Raw genomic sequence first — 26,240 nt, 5'->3', positions numbered from 1 at the left:
ACCAGCCCGAACCTTTTCTCTTCCTCAGAATCTAACCATTTCTGAGGTTTGAGAAAGGTTTAGGAAGCCCTCACCCCATCATTCCCCACAACCTCCCCTGTCACACTTACCTCCAGTGCAAACAGTTTCCAGCAAGGAGGTACTTGGGAATTCACTCCCATGATTACAACATAGAAAATTTTGAGAATGGCCGACTAATGATAATTTCTGTATAGGTCAGGTTTCTGATTCAGTAGGATTTCTTCCACTCTTTGTGAACCAAGTGGACAACTACTAAGAACTGCCTACCTCTTTGAAAATGAATGAGAAAAGAATAAGGGGCAAGAATACCAATAACTACATAGTAATGCCAGTAAATATCTTGATGGTCTCATCAATTGTTATGTAATTTATATGTTGATGACTCTAAAAAATAAAATGTCTAGCCCAGAATAACTTCTGAACTCCAGATGCATATAACTAACTGCAATTCAACATTTATTGCTAGGTACAGACAGTTCAAGTTTCCATGACCAAACTAAAACTGATCTTCCTCAAACCTACTTTTCCCAGTGGTTTTTTTTTTTTTTTCTTTCAATAAATGGCAACCCCATCCTTTCACAATGCCCATGTCAAATCCTGGCTTTGTTTGTTCTCTTATTTCATCTGTACATATACTTTCAAAATCTATGAATAACCTATTTCTCTTGGTTAAGCCACTCATTTTTCATCTGTACTATTTTAATGGATCAACTGATTTCTCTCTGATCAACAATTCAGATCATGCCAAGCCTCTACTCTATTATACTAAACAGGATATAAAGGTTTTGCATGATCCACGGAGTCCTGTCTTTTGTCCTTTAGGTGTTTGCTCAATTGTCACTTCCTTAATGGACAGCCCTATGTAAAATTATAGTGCTCTCTTCTGCTAGACTATCTAGCCTCCTTTCTTGGTTTATATAGAACTGACTATCTCCAATACGATATATTAAACTTGTTTTCCTCTGTTTATACTTTTATTGGTGCACTGTAATTATATATCATAGTGCAATTCTATGTGATACCAACATATATGCACATAGCACTTGGTGTGTTTATTTCTGGATTCATCACACTGCCTCCTCTTTTCCCATAAATGTTAGTGAGATTGCTTATGATACATTCATATATGAACATATCCTTATTAGAACTGATTTCTTCATCAAATTCTTTTTTACCCTCCCATTCTTCCTCTCCCAGTCTCCTTACACTATTCTACTGGTCTTTCTTCTCATTTATCATAAGTCCGTTTTGTTTCCTATTCTCTCTCTAGCTTCCACATGAGTGAAAAACAGGACCCTTTCTGAGACTGATTTCACTTAGCATAATATTATCTAGTTTCACCTATTTTCTTGAAAATGACATAATTTTGTTCATTATAGTTTCCCTACTGATCTCTATAGTGGCTGCATTTTTTTCTTATTTTTGTGTTCCCAGATTAAAACATAAATTCCAGAAAGGAAGAAACTTATCTTTTTATTGCTATATCCATAACATCTTAAACAGTGCCTTTCATATATACATAGATACATACATACATACATATATATACATACATATATATATGGTTTTTTACATATTTGAGACTAGAAAGCATTATTTTCTTGTGGAATATCTCCCTTTTTATCTCAATTTTTCAGAGCATATTTCTAAAAGTTCACAGATAATGATTTTTTGTATTAACAGAGCAGATGTTAGTGTACAATAGAATAGGAATGTTCTAAAACAATGTTTGCAAACTGTAGCCCATGGGCAGAATCATGCATACTGCCTATTTTTTTATGTGGTCTGCAAACTGAGAACAATCTTTACATTGTCAAATCATTAAAAAAATAAGATGGCATTTCATGACATGTGAAAATTATGACATACAATTTTGGTGTCCACAATAAAGTTTTATTGAAGCCCAGCCAAACTCATTCATTTATATCATCTGTGACTGCTTTTTTGATATAGGGCTGGCAGAGTCAGATAGCTGTGACAGAGCCCATATGGAACATAAACTCTAAAATATTTACCATCTGGCTGCTTAAATAATAAAATTGCTAACCCCATCCTAAAGTATTGTATATGTATAAGACAAAGAATAATAACTAATGTTTTAGCAAAGATATACTGCAGCTTATTCATAATACTACTGTCCATGATACATCTTTGAGGGAAGATGTATTTATATGAGGATTGGCTCTTAATATTATATAAAAATAGCATACTCATTCCTCTAAATATTTATTCCTGATAGTGACACCGATTCATGTATCTATCCCACAGAGGAGTCCCATCTTAAGGGATAGGGTACAATATTGGTATGTCTTGAAAATGGCAAAAAAAAGGGGGGGGGGAGGAGATGAAAAAGAAAATAAATATGGCCTTATGGCCTACAAGTAGAACTGTTATCAAAATATCACATAATTATCCCAAACTTCTGAATATAATTGTTTAAACATTTGTTTAAACATTGTTTAAATTCTGAATATATTGTTTAAACAATAGTGGGAACTCTGTCTGATGTGAATCCTTTTTGAATCTCATTAAAGGGATTATTTTAAAGTGATCTTATTATTATAGTGCCTCCTATTCTATGTAGTACTGAAGGCATATTAAGACTCCACTATATTTACATAATATCCAAAGCTAACAATTATTTTCTCATTGGTTCAAATATATTTTGTTGAAAAGTAGTTAAAAATTAAAACTCTATTTAAATCACTTCCTAATAAAATCTGACATATATTTTTACCCCATAAAATCTCATCCTGAGGATTATTTTATACAAGGATATTATATTACTTGCTATAATCAAATTTATGGAAAGGGGTGAAGAAGCTGAGGGGAAAATATTTATATGGTCTCAATGACATCATCACTATAATGCTGCCTTTACTCACTGCAGGAGTATAATTTTTCCTCTTATATCGATTAGTCTTCCAACCATGATCAAATATTTCTTCCATATTTTTGTGAGCTTTTGCTATTTCTCAGTGAAGCTGACAATCAATAGGTCATCATTAAACTTCATATTCAAGAGGTTTACTACTTTTTTTTTTTAACCATCTTTTGAAGGATCTTGAATCATTCCTGAAAATTCTTTTCTATGTGTTCTTAATTCTTTCCTATGTGTCCTTAATGATTATCAGAAAGGTTACTTCCTCTACTGGACATTACCCCTCCATTCTTTAATAGTAGCCAAACTTTTTCCAAGTAATAAGATAGTAACACTGATAAAATACTACAGTATTCTGATATGCTAGCCTCTTTTTTTATGACAGAAGTCTTACAAAGGCAAGTTAGAGGCGTGATTTCAAGTACTTATCAGTGATAAATTAAAAGGAAGCATTTAGTGGGTTTTCTTTGATTTTTTTTTTAATCTACAACTACATTTTAGTAAGTTAGGGTCCTATCCTGGTTGATTTTTTTTCTCTATAGGAAAAATATTTTCCACATTTATTCAACCATTGTCCACTTATTTTTTAAGCTGATGTTCTATTTATATTTCAGATAATAATAAAAGCAGTACAGGTGTGGTGGTACATTTTTGTAGTCGTACCTACTTAGTAGGCTGAGGCAGAAGGATCACTTGAGACCAAGAGCTCAAGATCAGCCTGGGCCTTGAAACTCCATCTCAACACACACACACACACACACACACACACACACACACACACACACACACACACACATTGTATTTAGAGCCTGCTAAGGTTTGGATGTGAATTGTTTCCCTAAGAGTTCACATGTTGGAGACTTGATCCCTAGTGTGGTGATCCTGAGAAATGGGGTAGAACTTTAAAGAAGTAAGGCCTATTAGGAGGTCCTAAAAGGAATTAGTAGAATGGCCCTAGGAAGGAATTAAAGTAGCTCTCATGTGACCTCTAAGTTCTCCCAAGAATTAGTTGTAATAAACGAATTCCTGAATTCCTAACTGGCTTCCTGTACAGCACTGTGACCTCATTCTCACTTGCTTATGCCATGATGCTATCTGATATTAGTCCCTTACCAGAGGCTAAAGTCATGAGGCTTTATCATATCTTGGGCTTTCAGCTTACAAAACTGTGAAATAAATAAATCTTTTTTCTTAATAACCTACCCAGTTTCAGGTATTTATTTTAATAATAAAAATGGAACAAAACAATGCCTTATTCTTATTAACTCATGTAATATGACTGTCCTATAAGGCAAAGTATTCTTCATTTGATACATAAAAAACCTAAGATATAGAAATTTAAGTTGTATAAGAGCATACACTAGTAAGTGGTATATCTGAGATTCAAACTTAGTTTGTGTTTTAACCACTATGTTATATTGCTTCATGATTGGTTAGGAATGCAACACTGCTTTTCCAGTTAAAACTCCAATTAGAAAGAGAAGTCGTAATTTGTATTTATATTTATTTATATGTATGTATAATCTCTCTTCCCCATAATTGCACTATAAAAGTTGAGAACATATTTTGGTACAGAGTAGGCATGAAATGAAGACAAATGTTTTTAAAAAACTGAAGATATTATTTTATTTTATTGGTGCATTATATTCATACATCATATTGGGGTAGAAAACTTGTGTGTAGATATATGTACACATCACCGATTTAACCCCTACCCAATTCCCACCCCATTCCCTCCCCATCCTTCCTTCCCTTGCTTGGCTTAGTGGTTGGCTTCCATATGTTTAAGTACATTGTGTGTTTTAGAGAATTTCCTTCTTCCCCCCTCATATCTCCTCATTTAGGTAAAGATAAAATTTTATTTGTGGGTTCTTGATATATAAAATTTTTGGTTTTTTATTCTAAAAATTCCAAATTCTGACCTCAAAGAGAAATGTACTTTTCCCCTCTTTAGTGTTGCTATGTGGCTAGTAGAAAAGAATGAACATAACTATAACATAAAAGTAAGGTCTTAAAGGGAAAATATAATATTTATTTTCAAATATTGTCATGTAAAAGAGAAATGTAACATTTTTTATGCATTGCCAATTACAGAAATTATAAGGTAGAATTTATAAGGTGACAAATTTCAGTTTGATATGTTTGGACTTTCAAATAATTAGAATTATCTCAGTAATAAACTCTCAGATGAAGGTAATGATTGAGAAGTTCAGGAAAAAACTGGGAATGATGAAAAGGTGTGCTAGGCTTTCAATTTAATGAATTTTGGTTTCCTCAAACTCAGAGATACCATAAGGTATCTCCTATTATAAAGTTTGTAATTTTATATAAAATTATGAGCCAAGTAGAGATACAGCACTCACAAAATCTGTAATAAAATATTTCTTCATTGTCTTGATTCTGAAAATAGGACTGACTAAAAAGTTTCTCCATAAATAAAAGTAAAGGCAACCTGATGCTTCTCAGTACTTTTAATTTTGCACACAAAAATTAAGGTGAATACTCACTTAGGTTTGCAGATAATTCAGGACATTTATTTTCCCCTTCTCAGTTCTAGGGATTGAACCCTAGGCCTTGGGCATACCAGGAAAACACTATACTACTCCAAAATTGGGCATAAAAATAATCTTCAAGCCAGGCTGGTGGCGCATGCTTGTAATCCCAGCGTTTGGGAGGCTGAGACAGGAGGATCACACAGGTTCAAAGCCACCCTCAGCTTCTTAGTGAGGCTCTCAGCAACTTAGTGAGACCCTGTTTCCAAATAAACTATAAAATAGGTCTGGGAGTATAGTCCAGAGGTAGAAAGCCCCTGGGTTCTACCCCAGTAACACACACACACACACACACACACACAGACACACACACACACACACACACACACACACACACAGACACACACACACACAATCTTCAAAAAGAAGGAAGTTAGGCTTCCTGTGGAAATGTATTGAAATGCATTTGAAAAAGTGCCCAATTTTAAATAAGGCCTATTTTAAAGGAGTCTTAATATCATTATTTTATTGTCTATAATTTTTGATAGTGAATATATGAGTTGTGTTTTCCAAGGAATCTCTGAATAATGACAATTACTATTTCTCATCTCTATATATGGTAACATTCCAGCTCTTCAAAGAAAGAAATAAAATAATATAGGTCTAGTTTAGTCCTCCTTCTATATAAGGGTAAATACTTCACTTTAGTCAGAAAGATTTAAAGTTTATATTCCTATGTATCTATCTTGTTCATACATTTCCCTTTTTCCTTACTCCCATCAGTAATGTTTTTTTCTCTTGTAACTGGAGCCCTATTTCTCTCCTTTAATTTTAGTTTAAATTCTAATTTTATAAAAATTTGACTGATATTCAGTTCTCTCTTAATATTCTTCTTGAAGGAAATCTTTTGGTCTAAATTAAATAAACTTTCCTGACTAGAGTTGTCATGTAAACATTTTAGTAGTACTTTAGCACTGGGTTCAATAATGGTCAAGTTGCTCCATAAATATTTGTTAAGTTGAACAAAGACAATGAATGATGTTCTTAAAAAAGCTGAAAGACACGCCGGGCGTGGTGGCGCACGCCTGTAATCCCCGCGCTTGGGAGGCGGAGACAGGAGGATCGCACAGGTTCGAAGCCAGCCGCATGGCTTAAGAGACCCTGTTTCAAAAATATAAAAAAATAGGTCTGGGAGTGTAGCCCAGAGGTAGAAGGGCTTCCAGGAACCCCAGTACCACCAAAAAAAAAAAAAAAAAAAAAAAAAAAAAAAAGCTGAAAGACCATCAGCATGATTGTGGTCTTGTGGTCTGAAACAGATACTGCTTTTTGATGGGTAATACAAAAATAATTATAAACTCCAGATATAAAGAGGACTATGACTTTTTAATCTAAATTAAAGCTTATGCAACATAAACATGTATTAAAACATCACATAATATCCCATATGTACAATTCTCATATTTTTACATAATAGTTAAAATAATTTTTTTTTTTTTTTGGTGGTACTGGGGTTCCTGGAAGCCCTTCTACCTCCGGGCTACACTCCCAGACCTATTTTATATTTTTATTTAGAAATAAAAGTCTGCTAAGCCAATGCGCGGGGCTGGCTTCGAACCTGTATGATCCTCCTGTCTCCGCCTCCCAAGCGCTGGGATTACAAGCGTGCGCCACCATGCCCGGCTTAGTTAAAATAAATTTAATTAAAACAGAGAACTATTACCAAAAAGCGATTCTTCCCCACATGTGAGTTATGTCAAGCCAAATTCGAATAACTTGATTCTACAAAGTTAATAATATCTAAAAAATTAACAGTTTAATTATGATAAGTATATTCTAATTAACTTTGAATTTAGAAACTTTTAGAGTTAGGCTATTAGGTGCTAGTTAATCCAAGTATATCATTAATCCAAATTTCTTATAATATATAGATTATAAAAATTCTTATTCTTATTTCTTTGTCCCATGATACTAAAGTAATAGTGTGAAAAATACTGATTAACATTATTTTTTTTTAGAAACATATCCACCATTTAGGTTTGTAGTTAACAACAGTTTACAGAAGTATAATAGTTAATTGCAGTTGGGCTGCCATCTCCAATTAGAGGTCAAGGTATTATTAATGAAATAAGTAAGAAAGATAAAGACAAACACTTATTAAGCATATACAAAGACGAGAGTCACTATGCTAAGTCATTTTACATGTGTTAATGTTACCAGCTAGAAAAATTGGAGGCATCTATATTAGTTTCTCCATCTTTAAAGTCGACATAACAATAGTATTGCTTTATTTGACTGTTTTGAAAACTAAGTAAGTTAAAATATGTTTAAAACTCCTTCTGAAATATGCACATTGCTAGTTTTTATTATTAGCTATCTTAATTATATCAATTTCTAGAAACATCAACTTTGAGAGATAGGCATTAACAAAGTTAGCAGACAAGAAAACTAAGGCTTGAACAGGTTAACTTATCTTAAATTTCTTAGTTAAGTACTGAAATTCAGGTCTGTCTTACTCAAATGTATAAACTTTCCACTCTATCATATTACTTCCCCAAATGTTTAGACAAAGATATGACATGGGTACATATTTTGTGTCCAGAACTCCCTCATTAACATTAGAAAAAGAACTCCTTAAGATGACATCAATTATGCCAATCAAATCTGATCATAGAGGGAAGTATATTTTATTCATTTTAAATATTTCAAGTATAACAGTTTCTAGGATTATGCTATATAATAAATTTTATATTGTTGAATTATCCTATTTACAATGAGCATTTGTGTGTGTGTGTGTGTGTGTGTGTGTGTGTGTGTGTGTGTGTGTGTGTTACTGAGTATTGGACCCAGGGTCATTCTACCTCCAAGCAACACTCACAGCCTTATTTTTTATTCATTATTTTGAAACAGGGTCTCACTAACTTGCAAGGGTTTCATTAAGTAGCTGAGGCTGGCCTCAAACCTGCAATCCTCCTATCTCAACCTCCCAAGTCCTAGTCTGAAGGGTACGCCACCACACCCAGCTAAAATGAGCAATTTTAAGACTTTTCAAATCTTACATCATTATGGTTTTAGTTTTATTATGCATAACAGGTATTTTATTTTATTCAAAACAGTCTTAGAATCTTAAAAAAATATTCAGGTAATTCTAATATAAATATTTTCAAGTATACATATGTAATTTTTTGTCAGTGAAATAATCAATGCTTTCTAGAGACTACTGATGTACAACTGAAAATAATTATATAATTTAAATGATCTAGTGGTCAGATTTACTTTCAGAAACAAATTATTACCCATAGTATTTTTCCTGTTTTCTATTACAATGTAACAAAATTTCTGATTTAAAAATGTGTGATGTACAAAAAAAAAGTCTGATGTTAACTTTTATGTGAAGTGGTAAAATGTAAATTCTCGCTTATTACAAATTAAGAATAATCGATAGGCAGTTAGTAGTTCAGATCAGTTTTTCCTCTTCCCAGTACTTTTGATTTTTAAGCATAAGAACGAAAAATGATTAATAAGTACATAAAATAATACCTGATTATGACATACACCTAAAATTATGAAAAACAGGAATTTTAGCATATTTTCAAGTTAACTATAAAAAAATCCTCATAAAGTAAATGGCTCTTTTCTTTGTAATAGATAGTTATCATATGAAAAAAAATTCCTAATTAGCAAAGCAGGAAATATTTGTAGAAAAGCTTACATAGTAGTCTATTCTCCAAAGAATCAAAAGTAGGATATAAATGAAACATACCCTTTGGAATTCATTGTCTTTTATCTAGAAATTTGTGTTTCTTTAGTACCAGGTGTCTGATATTCTTTCCCTTTCAGCATTGGTCATTTTGTCAAATACCTCTTCACTTCCATAATGAACCAGTTATAAGAATCCATTTTTTGTTTGTTTATATGTTTATTTACTTTACAATGCTAGAGATTGAAACACAAGGTACTCTACCAGTAGAATGAAATCCACAGATCTTTTAATTTTATTTTGAAAGAGGATCTCACAGAATTTCCCAGGATGGCTAGCCTCCAACTTTCAATCCTCCTGCTTAAGGCTCCTAAGTTATTGGGTTTATAGTTGTACACCACCATGCCTGGCAAGAATCCTTTAAAGTGAGTATTCCTTTAAAAAATTTTTATATCAACACCTTTGCTTTTAGGAGGCATTGTAGAGAACATCAATTTAAGATCTTTAAGAGTTAAATTTTATGTAATATATAACAAACTCATTTCACCAGTTTTGAAAGTTCAAATTTTATGTATTACTTATAATAAAAAGTATTTTATTTTTCTTATTTTATACTGTCTACTGAGAACAGCAGAGGAATGTACTACAGTATGTCAGAGAAGTGTTCTTTCTTTGATCCATCTATAATTTAAAAAGAAAAAAGAAAAGAAAACACCATTTCAGATTTACAAATGAATGATAAAAAGAAAAGCGAGAAAAGAAATAAAACACAAGTAAAGATGACTTACTGCCATCCAACAGACCAGGGGTTGGCAGACTTTTCTACAAGGGGTCAGATGGCAAATACTGAAATGGTTGTACAGTCTTGGTTGCATCTACTCAACTCATTTGTTGTAATCAAAAGCAGTATATCAATGAGTGATTGAGTGTAGCCATGTTACAATAAGACTTCATTTATGGACACTAATAATAAAGTTTCAAATAATTTTCACGTGTCATAAAAATTATTTCCTTTTTAAATTTTTTTTAGCAATTTGGAAATATAAAATCTATTCTTATGTCAGAGGCCACACATAAAAGTCATAGGCTGAATTTGGCCTATAGCTAGTTTGTCAACCCAGTATTAGATTATGAATTTTTTTTTGTATAGGGGCCATATCTTATTAATTTCTTAACACCTGTACCCAGCATGACATTAGATACATGTTGAGGATTAAAAACAAAAGCTTGGAAGAATGAATAGATGAGACATAAGTATACATTTGAATTTCATATAACTACTTTATTGTCAAAATACTTTTTATAACATACTTATGGCATACCCTAGTGCTTTAAAAGTGCTGAAATTTATTTACCTTATAAATACTAAACATTTTAATAATGATGTATACTTCACATGCATATTAGTCTTCTAGTGTCTTCTAGAATTATATATCTAACTTAACATTTTTAAGAATAACAAAAGTTTCTCTACATGGTGATATACATTTTGGACATAATGCTTTCAAGTGATAATCAACGTAAGAGATAATCTGAATAATAATGAGGTCTAAAGTATTTTATAATTATCAGCATTTCACTAATGTCAAGAATTTTGCAGTCTATCAGATCATAAAACACAATATATTCTTAAAAATAAAGCTTTTCATATAAAATAAAATTCTAAAAAATTTAGGAGCATAGATCATTATGTTATTATATGTCAGTTTTGATAGAACCTCATATTTAGAGAAAAATAAGGGTAGGAGACAGGTAACCATCAGATGAACCATATTCTATGGAGAAAAGGGTTAAAAATAGAAACAAATTCATAATTTACAAAGCTCAATTCTGATAGTCTTATTCCTAAAATCTATAAAACCCTATAAACTTTGCTAAATTTCCTATTCCATTTTCCTTTTACTAGCCCTGGTAAGAAGTCCAAGTTGATTAAATTTTTTATTTTCTTAAGAGTTCATATTCATTGACAGTAACTTTAGGGTTGCTTTATTTTATTTATATTATAATTTTTCCCATTCATTTTCCATAAAGATCCACAAACAATTATCACATGTGTTCTTAGATCAAACTATTGATAAGATTGTAAAATATTACATTAAGAGAGAATTTTTACATTACTTTACCTTTGTCAAATAGCATTTTCTATCAGTAATTTCTGACCCTATTTTAAAATGTTTGTCTAAGTTATATATATGTACATGTGCTTAGAAACAGTTTCTTTTCTTCTAGACACAACTACCAAAGATGGGCATGTAAGATATCTATGTAATTCAGATCCAGAATTATATTTCTAAATTCCTAGCCAAGTATAGTGGTGCACATGTGTAATTCCAGCATTGAGAGGCTGAGATAGAAAGATTGCCAAGTCTGAGGTCAGCTTCAGCAACTTAGTCAACTTTGAACAACTTAGTGAGACTCTGTTTTAAGATATAAAAATAAAAAAGGGCCGGGAGTAGTGGTGCATGCTTGTAATCCCTGAGCTTGAGAGGATTGCGCTGGTTCAAAGCCAGCCTCACTGGTTTAATAGACACTGTTTCCAAATAAAAAAAATATATATTAAAAAATAAATAAAAATAAAAAAGAGGTCGGGGTAGACCTCATAGGTAAAATGCCCATGGGTTCAGTCCCCAGTGCCCAAAATAAATAAATAAAACATGCCAGTATAGTATGAATACTGTAAGAATTGCAACTATTTAAAGGTAGAAAACAAATGAGAAATTAGTAGACTAATTTTTTGGCAGCTCTGTATTGCTTTTATGTTTAGCTTTTTTTTTTTTTTTTTTGTGGGTCTGGGGATGGAACCCAAGGGCATTCGACCTCCAAGCTACACCCCCTGCCCTGATTTTTATTCTTTATTTTGAAACAGGGTCTCAGTTGCAAAGGGCCTCACAAAGTAGCTGAGGCTCTCTCTGAACCTCGATCGTCCTGTCTAAGCCTCCCAAATGCTGGGATTACAAGCGTACACCAGCACACTCGGTTAGTGTTTAGTTATTTTTTAAAGGCTTAAAAATCTTTCCAACTTTGCCATATACATTCCTATCACATGCAGTTATATGGAAAATATGAAGTGAAACAAGCCAATTAAAGGTCAACTGATTATCAGACAAACTGCTTCCTTTCAAACATGGATAGTGAAGACATATTTATGTATACATGTACACATACATATATGGGGGGGGGTATTGGGAAGTGAACTCAGGTGCATTCTTCCTCTGAGCCAAACTCCAGCACTATTTTATTTTGAGACAGGGTCTTCCTGAATTGCTGAACCTCTAAGTTGCAGAGACTTGCCTCAAACCAGCAATTCTCCTGTCTTAGCCTCCAAGTACTGGGATTACAAGTGTTGACCACCATGTCTGGCTGTATTTATGCATATTAAATTTTTTTGGTGCACTGTAGTCATATATCTTAATGGAGTACGTGATGGTAGACATACGTGCACATATCACTCATTTTTCAGAAAATCATAATATAACTTTATCCATGAAGTTGCCATAGGCATATAATAATCCAAGAACATTTCTATGGCTTTCAAGTACTTTGAAAACTTTTAAATATAACAGGCTGGTCAAGTTCTAACATAATAAGACATAAAAAGTCATGATGGACATAGACTATTATCAATCAAAAGTATTACTTATTGAAAAAAAAGCAAGAAAAACAGGTACTAGAATAGTGGAAATTGAAGATTTCTGATTTATACAGAGATGAAAAAGATCAAATATGAAAAAATATAAAAATTAATAAGATAGTGAAAATTTTATGCTTTAAATCTAGCATAAGTGGGGCATGGTGGCACATGCTTGCAATCCCAGTACTTGGGAGGCTGAGACAGCAGGATCACAGGTTCGCGGCCAGCCTCAGCTACTTAGTGAGGCCTTCTGCAATTTAGTGAGACCCTCTTTCAAAATTAAGCATAAAAAAATAGGACTGCGAGTGTTGCTCAGAGATAGAATGCCCCTGGGTTCAACCACTAGTTCCGGAAAAAAAAAATCTAGTATAAAATATACTCATCTATTGGGCAGTTACATACAAAAAAAACACTACTAACAAATTTGGCAGTTATACAGCAACTGACGAAATATACAACACTCACAAGTTAATTCTTACATTAGATGCCAGAAATAGTTCTTAGTGTGTGAACACAGCCACTTTGGTAAGCAGGTACTTTTATTTCCCTCATTTTAAGAAAACTAACACTCAGCAAGGCGTGGTGGCACACACTTGTAATCCCAGCACTTGGGAGGCTGAGACAGGAAGATTACACAGGTTTGAAGCCAGCTTCAGCTACTTAGTGAGGCTCTCAGCAACTTAGTGAGACCCTGTTTCCAAATAAAATATAAAATAGGTCTAGGAGTATAGCCCAGAGGTAGAAAGCCCCTGAGTTCCACTCTCAGTACCACAAAAAAAAAAAGAAAGAAAGAAAGAAAGAAAGAAAGAAAGAAAGAAAGAAAGAAAGGAAGGAAGAAAGGAAGGAAACTAACACTCAGGAAATTTGTCAGGAACCAGAAACAAAAGTCATATATATTTCATGTTGTACTACAGTAGTCTGGCCAGGCTTTTTTCCCTGATTACTGATACAGAATTCCTAAAAATCCCTGGAATTTCCTGACTATTAGCAGTACTTTTTGTTATTCGTAACAAATCTTTGCTATTCATACAATAAACTCTACAAAAGTTCTTGAACAGCTGGGTGTGGCAGTGCATGCTTGTAATCCCAGCCTTTGGGAGGCTGAGACAGGAGGATCACACAGGTTCAAATCAGCCTCAGCTACTTAGTGAGGCTCTCAGCAATTTAGTGAGACCCTGTTTCCAAATAAAGTATAAAATAGGTCTCAGAGTATAGCCAGGAGGTAGAAAAGCCCCTGGGTTCCACCCTCAGTACTACACACACACACCAAAAAAAGGGAAAGAAAGAAAGAAAGAAAGAAAGAAAGAAAGAAAGAAAGAAAGAAAGAAAGAAAGAAAGAAAGAAGGAAGAGAGAGAGAAAGGAAGAAAGAAAGAAAGAAAGAAAGAAAGAAAGAAAGAAAGAGAAAAAGAAAAATAAAAAAATTCTTGAACAGTAAGATTTACAGAGCTCAGGAATTGGTAAACTTATCTAGGTGCTAGATAGGTGGTACTGCATTTGAATAAAGCATAGAACCTTTATCAATCTTTCCTCCCTCACCTTGCCCTACACATTTCTTCCCGTTGGCTGTTCCAGAGTTTTAATCCTATAATAAACTAGAATTAGAAGTTATTTTTTTAGAAGTTTGTGAGCTATTAAATCTGACAGGGGGAAGTTGAGAGAAACCTGTTCTTGCAGCAAGTAGGGCATAAGTGTGGGTGACCTGAAGACCCAATAATTTTGGCTGGTATTTGAAGTGAAAAAGTGAAAACAATTTTGTGTAATACCAAGCCTTTAAAACTGTGGAGTAACATCAGTTAGGTAGTATCAGAATTGAACTGAAATGCAATGAAGGACATTTGGTATCAAGAGAGTTGATTGGAGAAAAAAATCTATATATTTGTTATCATTAGCATGAGTAAAAAAAAAAAAAAAAAAATAGGCAGCCCATCTATGGTTTGTTAGCCAGAATTCAAATACTGGAATTTTCACCATAGCATTTTGGTATTAACTTGAAGGTCACAGAATATAAGATATATGGTAATGTGACTTATTTCCCTACAAATAAAAATAATGCTGCTATTTGATTATGAATGAAATCTATGTTAAACTTTTCTACTTTTTTCATATAAAAGTAACAGTATGAAAATATCAATCCATCATTTAAAAACTAAGACTACATAAATCCAAGGTCATTTACTTCAGACACATGATAGACTCCAACACTCAATGCCTTTACATATGTAGTCAGTTTTTCTTCTTTCTTTTCTTTTCTTTTCTTTTCTTTTCTTTTCTTTTCTTTTCTTTTCTTTTCTTTTCTTTTCTTTTCTTTGCTGTACTGGGGATAGAACCCAGGGGCATTATACCTCTGAGCTGCACCCTCAGTTCTATTTTTTTAGTCTCTATATTTTTTAAAACAGGGTCTCACTAACTTGCGAAGTACCTCACTAAGTAGTTGAGGCTGTCTGTGAACCACAATCCTCAAGTCAGCCTCCTGAATGCTGGGATTACAAGCTTGCTCCACCATGCCTGGCCCTTTCTTTTTATGAAGAAAACAAAACAAAGCAAAACATAAGCATATCTCTGCAGGAGATGGCTTCTCTCCCAAATGCACTTTTTGGTTAATCTCAAAGTGTAAATGAAATGTAAAAATTGCCAAAGGGCCATTTTCTGCTAGGACTCATAAACTAAATAAATTGTGTAAGGATAATCTTCTTGTCTATAGAGTTCAAGTTAACAACCTCCCAGTATAAAACCTCAATTATAATAAAATAAAAATGTGTGATATTCTTAAAGAAGAATGGTAAATAGACTAGAGTAGTGGTTCTCAAAATTTAGAAGTCTATGGGAAGAGCAATATCTGCATCACCTAAGGCCTAATCAAAAAATACCCATTTTCAGGATCCACTGAAGCTTTGCTGAATCAGAAATGGTAGGGGTGGGGTTCAGTAATCTGTGATCTTAAGTCTTTGGTAGATTCTGATATAGATTGAAGTTTGAAAGCCACTCTACTAGCTTGAGAAGGATAGTAATTATATTAAAAAAATAAAGAGAAAAAAAATACCTTGCTGTTAAGCTTAAGATACAAGAGTGTGCTGATATGAAAGAGAAAGACGTCTTTAAAGTTAAATTGAAATTGAACTAAAAAATACTTTACTGTCACAAGTAATAATGTTTCCATATGATTCCAAAGTCACACCTGAAGTAAATGGCTTCCTTAAATAAAAATTGTGTTAGCGAGCATTGCTTACTCCTCATTCTTTTCCTAAATTTTCTTCCTGTACAAAAAGTTAAAAGTTATCCTTGTGGCATAAAGCCAAGATATTAATTTTGTTTTTGGTTTATTAAATTCTACACTTAAGCTGGGCGTGGTGGTGCATGCTTGTAATCCCTGAGCTTGGGAGGCGGAGACAGGAGGATCACACAGGTTCTAAGCCAGCAAGGCTGTTTGACCCTGTTCCCAAATAAAAAGTATAAAATAAAAAGCCGGGCGTGGTGGTGAACGCTTGTAATCCCCGGTCTTGGGAGGCTGAGACAGGAGGATCGTGCAGGTTCGAAGCCAGCCGCGCTGGCTTAAGAGACCCTGTTTCCAAATTTAAAAATATAAAATAGGTCTGGGAGTGTAGCCCGGAGGTAGAAGGGCTTCCAAGAACCCCGGTGCTACCAAAAAAAAACCATCTCATTATTTGGGATGCTATGATAGGAAGATCGAAGTCAGTCCCTAGTCTGAGGGAAGAAGTGGAAGATAAAGCTCCCCTGGTTTAAAGTCCCAGTAACCCCCCTCCCAAAACTGCATTTAAATGTAGTTCATATTTAAAACAAAAAAAGATAACTCTTTTTCATCAATTGTACTGTAAAACTGTTATAAATATTCTTTTGCAGTTAGTTGGAGATTAATAACCAGGGTATGTCAAGAAAAGGGAAATCAGATCCAAATTTGAATTGAATTGACAAAGTAAATCAGACCAGATGTAGCTAACAGTCAGAATATTACTTTCATTGGTGATATATCTGAAGTTTGGCTGACACTACAGACCAGCAAGCAAATAAATGATTATTTTTAGAACAGCTGAGCCTTCCTCCTCATAACCTAACTTATCCAGTTAAGTACAAAATGAAAAGTCAAAAAATATTTTTCATATTCCTTCCACAGTCAAAGTATTATATTCTTAGGAACAGAAGTCACTTGTTTTGACTAGAAAAATTATAAAAATAATATAAAAACAATAAAATAAATAGAAAGCAATATGATTATTCCTTGATTAGGAGAATGGCATGTATGACCTCACCTCTGGAGTGACATCTCGTGGTGCAAACCCCGTTCCTCCAGTTGTTAATATCAAATTAAGCTCCTTCTCATCACACCAATCTATCAGAGTTTCCTGAAAAAAAAAAAAAAAAAAAAAACTACTGTCACATGGAAAAGGACTTAGTTGCTTGCTCAAAACATCAAAATCCATATATACTTCATATATAGCAAGGTAACAGATTCTCTTTAACAGGAAAATTCTGAAAGACAATTCAAGACACAGAGTAACCACATAAACAAGTAGAGACAGAACACCACACGGCTGAACAAGAAATGGGACACAGAAGTAAGGGGTGAAGAAATTCCTAGAAACAAAATAAAACACAACATTTCCAAAACCTCTGGGATATCCTGAAAGCAGTATTAAGAGGAAAATTCATAGCACTGAATGCCCACATAAGAACAGAAAATCACCAAATAACCTAATTACACACCTCAAAGCCCTTGAAAGACAGGATCAGTCTAACCTCAAAGCCAGTAGACAACAGAAAATTATTAAAATCAGAACAGAAATCAAGGAAATAAAGAATAAAATAATACAGAAAATCAATAAAACTAAAAGCTGGTCTCTCGAAAAAATAAACAAGATATATAAACCACTAGCCAATCTAACCAAAAGTAAGAAAATTAATACAAATTACATTCCGGGAAGATGACGACAAAGGAAAGCCCCGCTAACAACCAATCTCTATTACCACAAAATCAGCGCCTTTCATAGCCAGAAAACACCATCAGCAGAGAAACAAAAAATGTAATTACAAGGGACAGAGAAAAAGAGGGCTGGAAAAACAAGACACCAGAAAGAAATCAGACCGCAGTGCTGCGGCCGGAGCCGCAGCGCAGAAAAGCGCGGGCGCCATCTTTTTTTGCAGCACCAGGCCCCAGAGAGGAGGGGGACTCAGAACGGAGCCCAGAGCCACAGAGGACATAACACCGGCCTCACGCCCTAGGACGCGGCAGCAGCACCTTACTGCCAGCGGCAGCTGCGAATTCACCAGACGGCTACGGCTACAGACCAACGCATTCAACAGCCTACCAGGCTCCAAAGAGAAGCGGTAGACAGCGAGCCGAGGTGAGCCGCTGCAGATCAGCCGGGAGGAATTTGGCAGATTTCTTGGCACAGGGAGCATCTAAAGCTCCCACGGGTTGGGCTCGGCACACCTTGCAGGGACTTAGAGCAGAGCTCAAAATCAGAGAAGAAATACGCCAGCCTCATGGCCAAGGGCATGGCAGTAGCGCCATAATGCCACTGGCGGCAGCAGCAGCGAATTCAACAAGTCCACTACAGCTACATCTGCGCACTCAACAACAGTGAAACAAAGTGCGGGCCCTGGAGGAGAAATCCCAGTACTGTACTCCCAGGGACTTGACCCAGTCGGGGAGTGGCAGTGGCAGAGATATCACACGATAGGAGAACGCCGAACCTGGCACCCCCCATGTCTAAAGCAGCCTCGATTGACTCCCTGGGTCTGAGACTCTGCCATACAACCCAGTAAAGGAGTAGTGGGGACCGAGATATCACAGACTCGAGATCCAAAGCACCTTAAGTGAAGTCGTAGTGACCCAAAGGAAGAACCCAGAGAAGGCAGAAACTTCCGAAATCATGGGAAAGAGGAATAACAATGGAGCAATGAATGCCCACAACCCTACAACATCAGAACCTGATAAAACAGAAATTCAGAGATTTCTAGAAGATCAAATCAGGAAAATAACTGTAGAAATAATAGAGGTGCTTTGAAAAGAATTCAGAGAGAGCCAAAGAGAGATAAAGGATGCAATTAATGAAGTAAAGGCCTCAATTCAAAGTACAAACAACCGACTAGAGCACATGGAGAATAGAATCTTGACCTTAGAAGATCATTCCAAAAATGAACGCATAGTTTCTAATCTAGAAAAAAAAATCCGACAGCAGGAATCTGACATTGAAGAAATATGGGCCCATTTTAAGAGAGCTAACCTAAGAATAATTGGAATAGAATAGGGAAAAGAAGGTGAAACCAAAGGGATAAGTAGTATCTTCAAAGAAATAATAGCAGAAAATTTTCCAAACATAGAGCAAGAGGTCAATACACAGGTCCAGGAAACTTATAGAACTCCCTTTAGACAGGATCAGAGAAGAGGATCCCAATGCTACATAATTGTCAAAATGACCAATGTGGAAGCCAAGCAGAGAATCTTAAAGGCAACAAAAACAAAGGGCCAAGTGACATTCAGAGGCAAACCAATTAAAATCACTCCAAACTTCCCAAACCAAGTCATGAAAGCCAGATGGGCTTGGAGTAACATATTCCAAACTCTGAAAGAAAACAACTTCCAGCCAAAAATTTCCTACCCAGCAAAACTATCTATCAAATTAGATGGGAAAATAAGAAGCTCCCATGACAAACAGAAACTGAAGGAATTTATGTCTTCAAAACCAGCACTAGAGAAAATACTCAAAGAGATTAACTACAAAAAAGAAATAGGTAATACACACCAGAACCAGAGAAACAAGATTTTCCATCCAACAGACAACTAAGATTGGTTATCTGTGGAGATTCATTATTTATGTTAGTCTTTTACCTATCTCTAAATTGTATTGTTTGCTTTTATTGTTGCTAATTTTTAGGATTTCTAGTTGGAATACTAATATACCTTCAGATATAGCATTTGGAAATATTTTATCCCATTGTATCAGTAACTTTTAACTCTGTTTACATTGCCTTTGGATATACAATATGCTTTTATTTTTTAGGGAGTTTGTTTGCCCTTTTGTTGCCTGTGCCATTGAAATCATATCCAAGAAATCATTGCCAATTTCAATGCTGTGAGGTTTTATGACCCAGATTTTCTTCTAAAAGTTTATAGTCTTAAGATTTATATTTAGGTCTTTTATATATTTTGAGTTAATATTTGTATATGGGATTAGGTAAGGGTCCAATTTTATTCTTTTCCATGTAATTATTATTTTTCAACAATATTTAGTTAAAAGATAATTATTTCCTCCACCAAATGTTCGTGGAAACCTTGTCAAAAATAACTTGACAATATATGGAAGAATGTATCTCTAGGCTTTTATTTAACTCCAATGGTTTATATATCTGCCTTTATTTTTTTTTTATTTTTTGGTGGTACTGGGGTTCCTGGAAGCCCTTCTACCTCTGGGCTACATTCCCAGACCTATTTTTACATTTTTATTTGGAAACAGGGTCTCCTAAGCCAGCGCACGCGGCTGGCTTCGAACCTGCGTGATTCTCCTGTCTCTGCCTCCCAAGTGCGGGGATTACAAGCGTGCACCACCACGCCCGGCTATATATATATATATCTGCCTTTATAACAGTACTACACTGTTTCAATTATTGTAGCTTTATATGGTTTGAAATCAGAAAATATACATCTTCTAGCTTTGTTCTTTTTCGAGATCGTTTTGGGTATCTAGAGTCCATATTCCATATTAGGATAGATTTTTTTGTGAAAAATAAATAAATAAATATATGATAGTTTCACCTTAAAAAAAGAAAAAGAAATATTCTCTGGTAAGAAAGAAAGCAAAAGGAAATATTGAAATATTATCTTTAAGTCATCAAAAGCTTGGTATCAGACAAATGAAACTGTTATGTGAGATTATCAACGTTAATATTGGATAAATTGCTATAATACTAGATGTCAACCACTAAGCCAAGCATGGGAAGAAGGGATGGGGAGGGAACGGGGTGGGGGTCGGGTAGGGGCTACAAAAGTATTATTTTTATCCCATTATGATGTATGAATACAGTGCACCAATAAAATAAATAAAATTTAAAAAAAACAAATTACTAAAATAAAAGGTAAAAAGGAAGATATTATCACCCAAAGCATGAAAATCCAGAAGATTAATCAGAAACTACTTGAAAAACTAAACTCCAACAAAATGAAAAACCTAGGAGCAAGTGACAAATTTCTAGATACATACATCCTTCCTAAACTGAGTCAAGAAGATACAGAAAATTTAAAACAACAAATAAGAATCAAAGACAATGAAGCATAGCAGCACAATTTGTAATAGCAAAAATATGGAACCAACCCAGATCATCATCAATATATGAATGGATAGCAAAACTGTGGGAAATACACACAATGGAATTCTATTCAGCCATAAAGAAGAACAAAATTATATCATTTGCAAGAAGATGGAAAGCCCTGGAGAGCATCATGTTAAGTGAGATCAGCCAAGCACAGAAGGAGAAGATACATATGTTTCCTCTAATATGCCCAAACTAAAAAACACAAAGGATACCGGTAGGACCCCAGATATTAGAGGGGAAATACTAGCTAAGTTTTAATGGAAAGATAGGAGAGGAGAAAGGCCAATCTTGATTAATGAGGGTCTACACCTGAACATGTGTAAAATTATGAATAAGACATGGTTAACCTGGACAACCATTGGTAGGGGGGGGGAGAAAACGGAGGCGGGGAGGGAGAGGGCACCAAATATAGTGTAAATGTATACTACTTATGTTCAATAAAAAATTGTTAAAAAAATAAATAAATAAAAAAAGAGATTGAAGCAGCAATAAAGAGCTTATCATCAAACAAAAGCCCAGGACCAGATGATTTCCCAAGTGAATTTTATAAAACCTTTATAGAAGAGCTAATCCCAATAATCCTCAATCTGTTCTGTAAAAATAAAAAAAGAAACTGGACTATTCCAAATACATTCTATAAAGTCAAAATCACATTAATCAAGAAAAGCAAATACAGGCTTATATCACTGATGAACTTAGCCACAAAACTGCTAAACAAAATACTAGCAACACGCATTTAAAACCACATCAAGAAAATCATACACCATGATCAACAAGGGTGCGTCATGGGGATGCAAAGCTGGTTCAACATACAAAAATCAATCCATGTAATCCACATAAACAGAACCAAAGACAAAAATCACATGATCAGGCTAATACACATTTTAAAAGCATTTGACAAAATCCAACAACCAATATGCTAAAAGCACTGCAGAAAATCAGAATAAAAGGAACACCTATATATCATAAAGGCAAAATACAGTTGGCTCACATCCAATATCATATTAAATGGGGAAAAAGTGCAAGAATTCCTCCTAAAAACAGAAACAAGACAAAAGGTACATCATCACCATGTCTTTCCCATATAGTACTTGAGACTAGCCAGAGCAATAAGGCAAAAGAAGGATATTAAGGGAATACAAATAGAGAAAGAAAAACCAAAACTATCCCTATTTGCAGATGACATGATACTATGTTTAGAAGACCCAACAAACTCAACCAAAAAGCTTACAGAACTAATCAACAAATTCAGCAGTGTCTGGATACAAATTCAATTTTTAAAAAGTCAGAAGCTTTCCTGTATGCTAATCATAAATCATAAATCCACTGAAAAGGAAACCTAAAACTAAACCAATAAACCTAACAAATGAGGTAGAAGACCTCTACAAAATTATACAACATTGAAAATTATACAACATTGAAAAAAAAATTGAAGAAGACTTTAGAAGATGGAAAGATCTTTCATGTTCATGAATAGGCAGAATAAATATTAACAAAATGGCCATTCTTTCAAAAATGATCTACAGATTCAATGCAATACCTGTTAAATCACCAAGGTAATTTCTTACATACATAGAAAAATCAGTCTTTAAATTCATTTGGAACAACAAAAAAACCAGAATAGCCAAAGTAGTTCTCAGCAGCAATTACCATGCAGGAGGAACCATATTATCTGACTTCAAACTATACTGCAAAGCCACAGTAAAAACAGCATGGTACTAGCACAAAAACAGACATAAAGACCAGTGGAGCAAAATAAAAGACTCAGAAACAAATCTTCACATTTAGGGCCAATTGATTTTTGCCAAAGGGGCCAAAAACATGCACTGGAAAAAAGATAGCTTCTTCAACAAACAGCTTGGCAAAACTGGTTAACCATATGCAGAAAAATGGAAATAAACCCCACTTTCTCACCCCACACAAGAGTCAATTCAAGGTAGATCAAAGATTTGGAAATCAGACCAGAGACATTACAGCTTCTTAAAGAGGGCAATTCAACACATAGGTACAATAAAACCTTTCTCAACAAGACCCCAAAGGCACAAGAAACTAAAAGGAGCATCGATATGTGGGGTTGCATTAAACTGAAAAGCTTCTTCTGTACAGCAAAGGAAACTATCAAGAACCTCGACAGAGAGCCAACAGAATGGGAGAAAATGTTTGGCAACTATTCCTCCAATAGAGCACTAATATGTAGAATATACAGACCTCAAGAAACTCACTGCTGAAAAACAAATAACCCAATCAAAAAATAGTCAAGTGAACTAAAGAGACACTTCACAAAAGAAGACATTCAAATGGCCAATAAATTTAATGAAAACTGGAACCAGCCAAGATATCCATCAACAGATGGAATGGATTACAAAACTATGGGATATATACACAATGGAATTTTACTCAGCCATAAGGAAAAACAAAATTACATCATTTGCAGGGAAATGGAGGGAACTGGAAAACATTATACTAAGTGAGTTTAGTCATTTAGAAGATGGTAACCCAGGGAAGCAGCACATACCAGTCCTGTTGACACCTGATCTCCACTGCCTTACAAACAGCCTTCTTACAAAAGCCACACAACACCATAACTATAAAAGGAACATGATAAGTAAAAGGCAGAAGGAAAAAAAAGCTAGAAGACCAATGAGAGAGGAGAAAAGAAACCCATTTTGTGTCAGCAGGCTCTGCAGTGGCACCATCTTGCCTCACTGAACCCAACTCCAGAGGCCAAGAGGAAAACAACCAAGACTTGAAGTAAGGAGCTACAGATCATCAGAATTGTAACCCATCAGTTCCTCTTGCGCAAATACCATTATGCTTAGTGAGATTAGTCAGTCACAAAATGTAAGAAATCAGATGCTCTCCTAATATTCAGAAGCTAGGGAGAAAATGGGTCATAGGAGGAACTCTAGATGAAGAAGTCTATGCCATAGATGAGCAAATAAGGCGACCTAACTGAGGCAATGGGAGGGGGTAAGAGGGAAATTCCTTAATGTTCATGATGTACATTTACAAACATATCAAAGTCAAACACTAAGATAAACATAAGAAAGAGGGAGAAGAAGGGAATGGGGTGGGAATTGGAGAAGGGCTAATTGGGTGATGTGTGCATGTATGCCTCCACCATCTTGTACTCCATTAAGATGTATGACTACGCTGGCCGTGGTAGCACACGCTTGTAATCCCGGTGCTTGGGAGACAGAGACAGGAGGATCGCGCAGGTTCAAAGCCACCCTTGCAGGCTTAAGAGACCCTGTTTCCAAATAAAAATATAAAAAATAGGTGTCTGGGAGTGTAGCCTGGAGGTAGAAGGGCTTCCAGGAACCCCAGTACCACTAAAAAACAAAACAAAACAAAAAAAACAAAACAAACAGATATATGACTACAATGCGCCAATAAAAAATAAAGCAGTAAGGTTTGGAGTATTTTATTATTTATAGAAAATAAGGACCCAAGCATCAGATTGTTGAAAGTTAATGAAATAAAAAAATAACTTAAATAGATTATAATCATATTCATCATGTAGATTTATGGCTAAATCTTTTCAACCATATAATATATATGCAAGTTAATAGAGTTTACCAGTATCTGTGTTAATTCTATGATCTTATTTTATAACTGCATCAATCCAACCAGCTAAATATTCACACTTCAATTTTTATATAAGGAAACAGACTCATTAATTTTTTCCTTTAGTGGTTTAGAGAGATTAAAAACAAAAAATCTTGCTCATAAGTTTACAAACTAGAAAGAGTTAGAATTCAAACCAGACTGGCTAAACTCGCAATTTATGTTTTCTAACATTTTTCTCATTATTGAATCAATATTTTATTGTTGATTTGATGTTGTTCAAGAGCATTTTACTTTTCCAGTATTATATATGCATAGATTTCTTAAAAGCAAGGAGTAGAAAATATATTTGATTAAATTTATTTTTTACCCTGTCAATATTATTATACTTACAGGGATTAGGATTACATATCATAACATTTTGGAACTAGTAGGGACCTTAGTGGATTTAGCTGTTTATTTTCTAGATTTCCTAGAGAACATTACTGAAGTAAAAGTAGTTAGTTTACTGAAAGTTACTCAGCTAATTTATACAGAAGTGGAACTAGTGTGTGAATCTGCTTACTTTTTCTATTGTGAGTTATATTAATCCATCCTATATTCTAGCTATTCATTACAGTGTTAACAATTATAAAATAAAGAAAAATCTTACTGTTATTTCAAAGAGCTTCTAGTCAATAAATGGTATTCAACCTTGGCTGCACACTGGAAACATCTGAGAAACTTAAAATACTGAGGTTCTACCTTTAGGGTATAGTATGAGTGACCATTAGTTTTCGTTTGATTATTTTTAGTGCTACGGATTGAACTCAGAGCTTTGTGCATGTTAAATTCACAGTCCACACTAAACTTTACCTATATACCTACAACACTGAATTAAAAAATTCTTTTCAGGTACTTCTAAATTGCAGCCAAACAACTGAGATTTATTAGTTTAAGGAGATAAGGTATACAGTTACTAGAGGGTAAACTTCATAATAACTCAACTGGTTAACCCATAAACATGTCATACAGTTTAAAATCAGTTGCACCAGAGTAACACTCAGATTTTCTATTTACAGGATAAATAACTGGTAACCCTGTAAAGATTTATTTCACTTAAATAATATTTGGCATTGTTTAATGATTACTTAAGGATTTAAGTACCTGGTAAATTATGTTTTATTGACTGAAGTGGCTGTGTGATGTGCAGCAATTTTTCATCTGAATAAATAATTTAGTTATATATTTAGACTTCTAAGACAAAATAGCAATTTTATCATCCTATCATCATTCTCAGCTGGCTTCTAAAACATAAGTAGTCTTCCTCACCCATCAATACAGAATACCAGTATTCCAGGCCACTGAGAATCATGCATTTATTGATTAATTCATTATCTAACAAAAAATATTCAAGGAGTACATTTATGCAGGCACTTCCCCAGAATAGAAATAAAAATAAGGTACAGTCCTTTATTTAGAAATTTCCTTCAAGAACAAGAGCTCTGAGTATGAAATTTTATAGAAATTTGTTACTAAAAGTCTGATCTGAATATTGACTGTAACATTACTATTACCTGGGAGCTTGTTAGGAGTAAAGAATTCCAGGTCCATCCCAAATCTACTATATCAGAATCTGCAGT

The 26,240-nt window shown here is 34.3% G+C and overlaps 1 protein-coding gene across 9 annotated transcripts in view; it reads right to left on the bottom strand.

Moving 5' to 3' along the window:
* GPHN (gephyrin) overlaps positions 1-26,240 on the bottom strand; it is a gene marked incomplete at both ends in the record, with an annotated part of 546,660 nt that overhangs the window by 294,815 nt on the left and 225,605 nt on the right. For all 9 annotated transcript variants that reach the window (XM_080706865.1, XM_080706872.1, XM_080706867.1 and 6 more), the window contains one exon: positions 16,989-17,081. In XM_080706865.1, the coding sequence (XP_080562991.1) occupies positions 16,989-17,081 (93 nt within the window). The remainder of the gene's footprint in view (positions 1-16,988; positions 17,082-26,240) is intronic.

Source organism: Muscardinus avellanarius (assembly GCF_963383645.1).
Source record: "Muscardinus avellanarius genome assembly, chromosome: 12".
NCBI classification, from domain to species: Eukaryota; Metazoa; Chordata; class Mammalia; order Rodentia; family Gliridae; genus Muscardinus; species Muscardinus avellanarius.
Note: the sequence above shows the minus strand (reverse complement) of the source record. Positions and strands in the feature narration are given on the sequence as shown.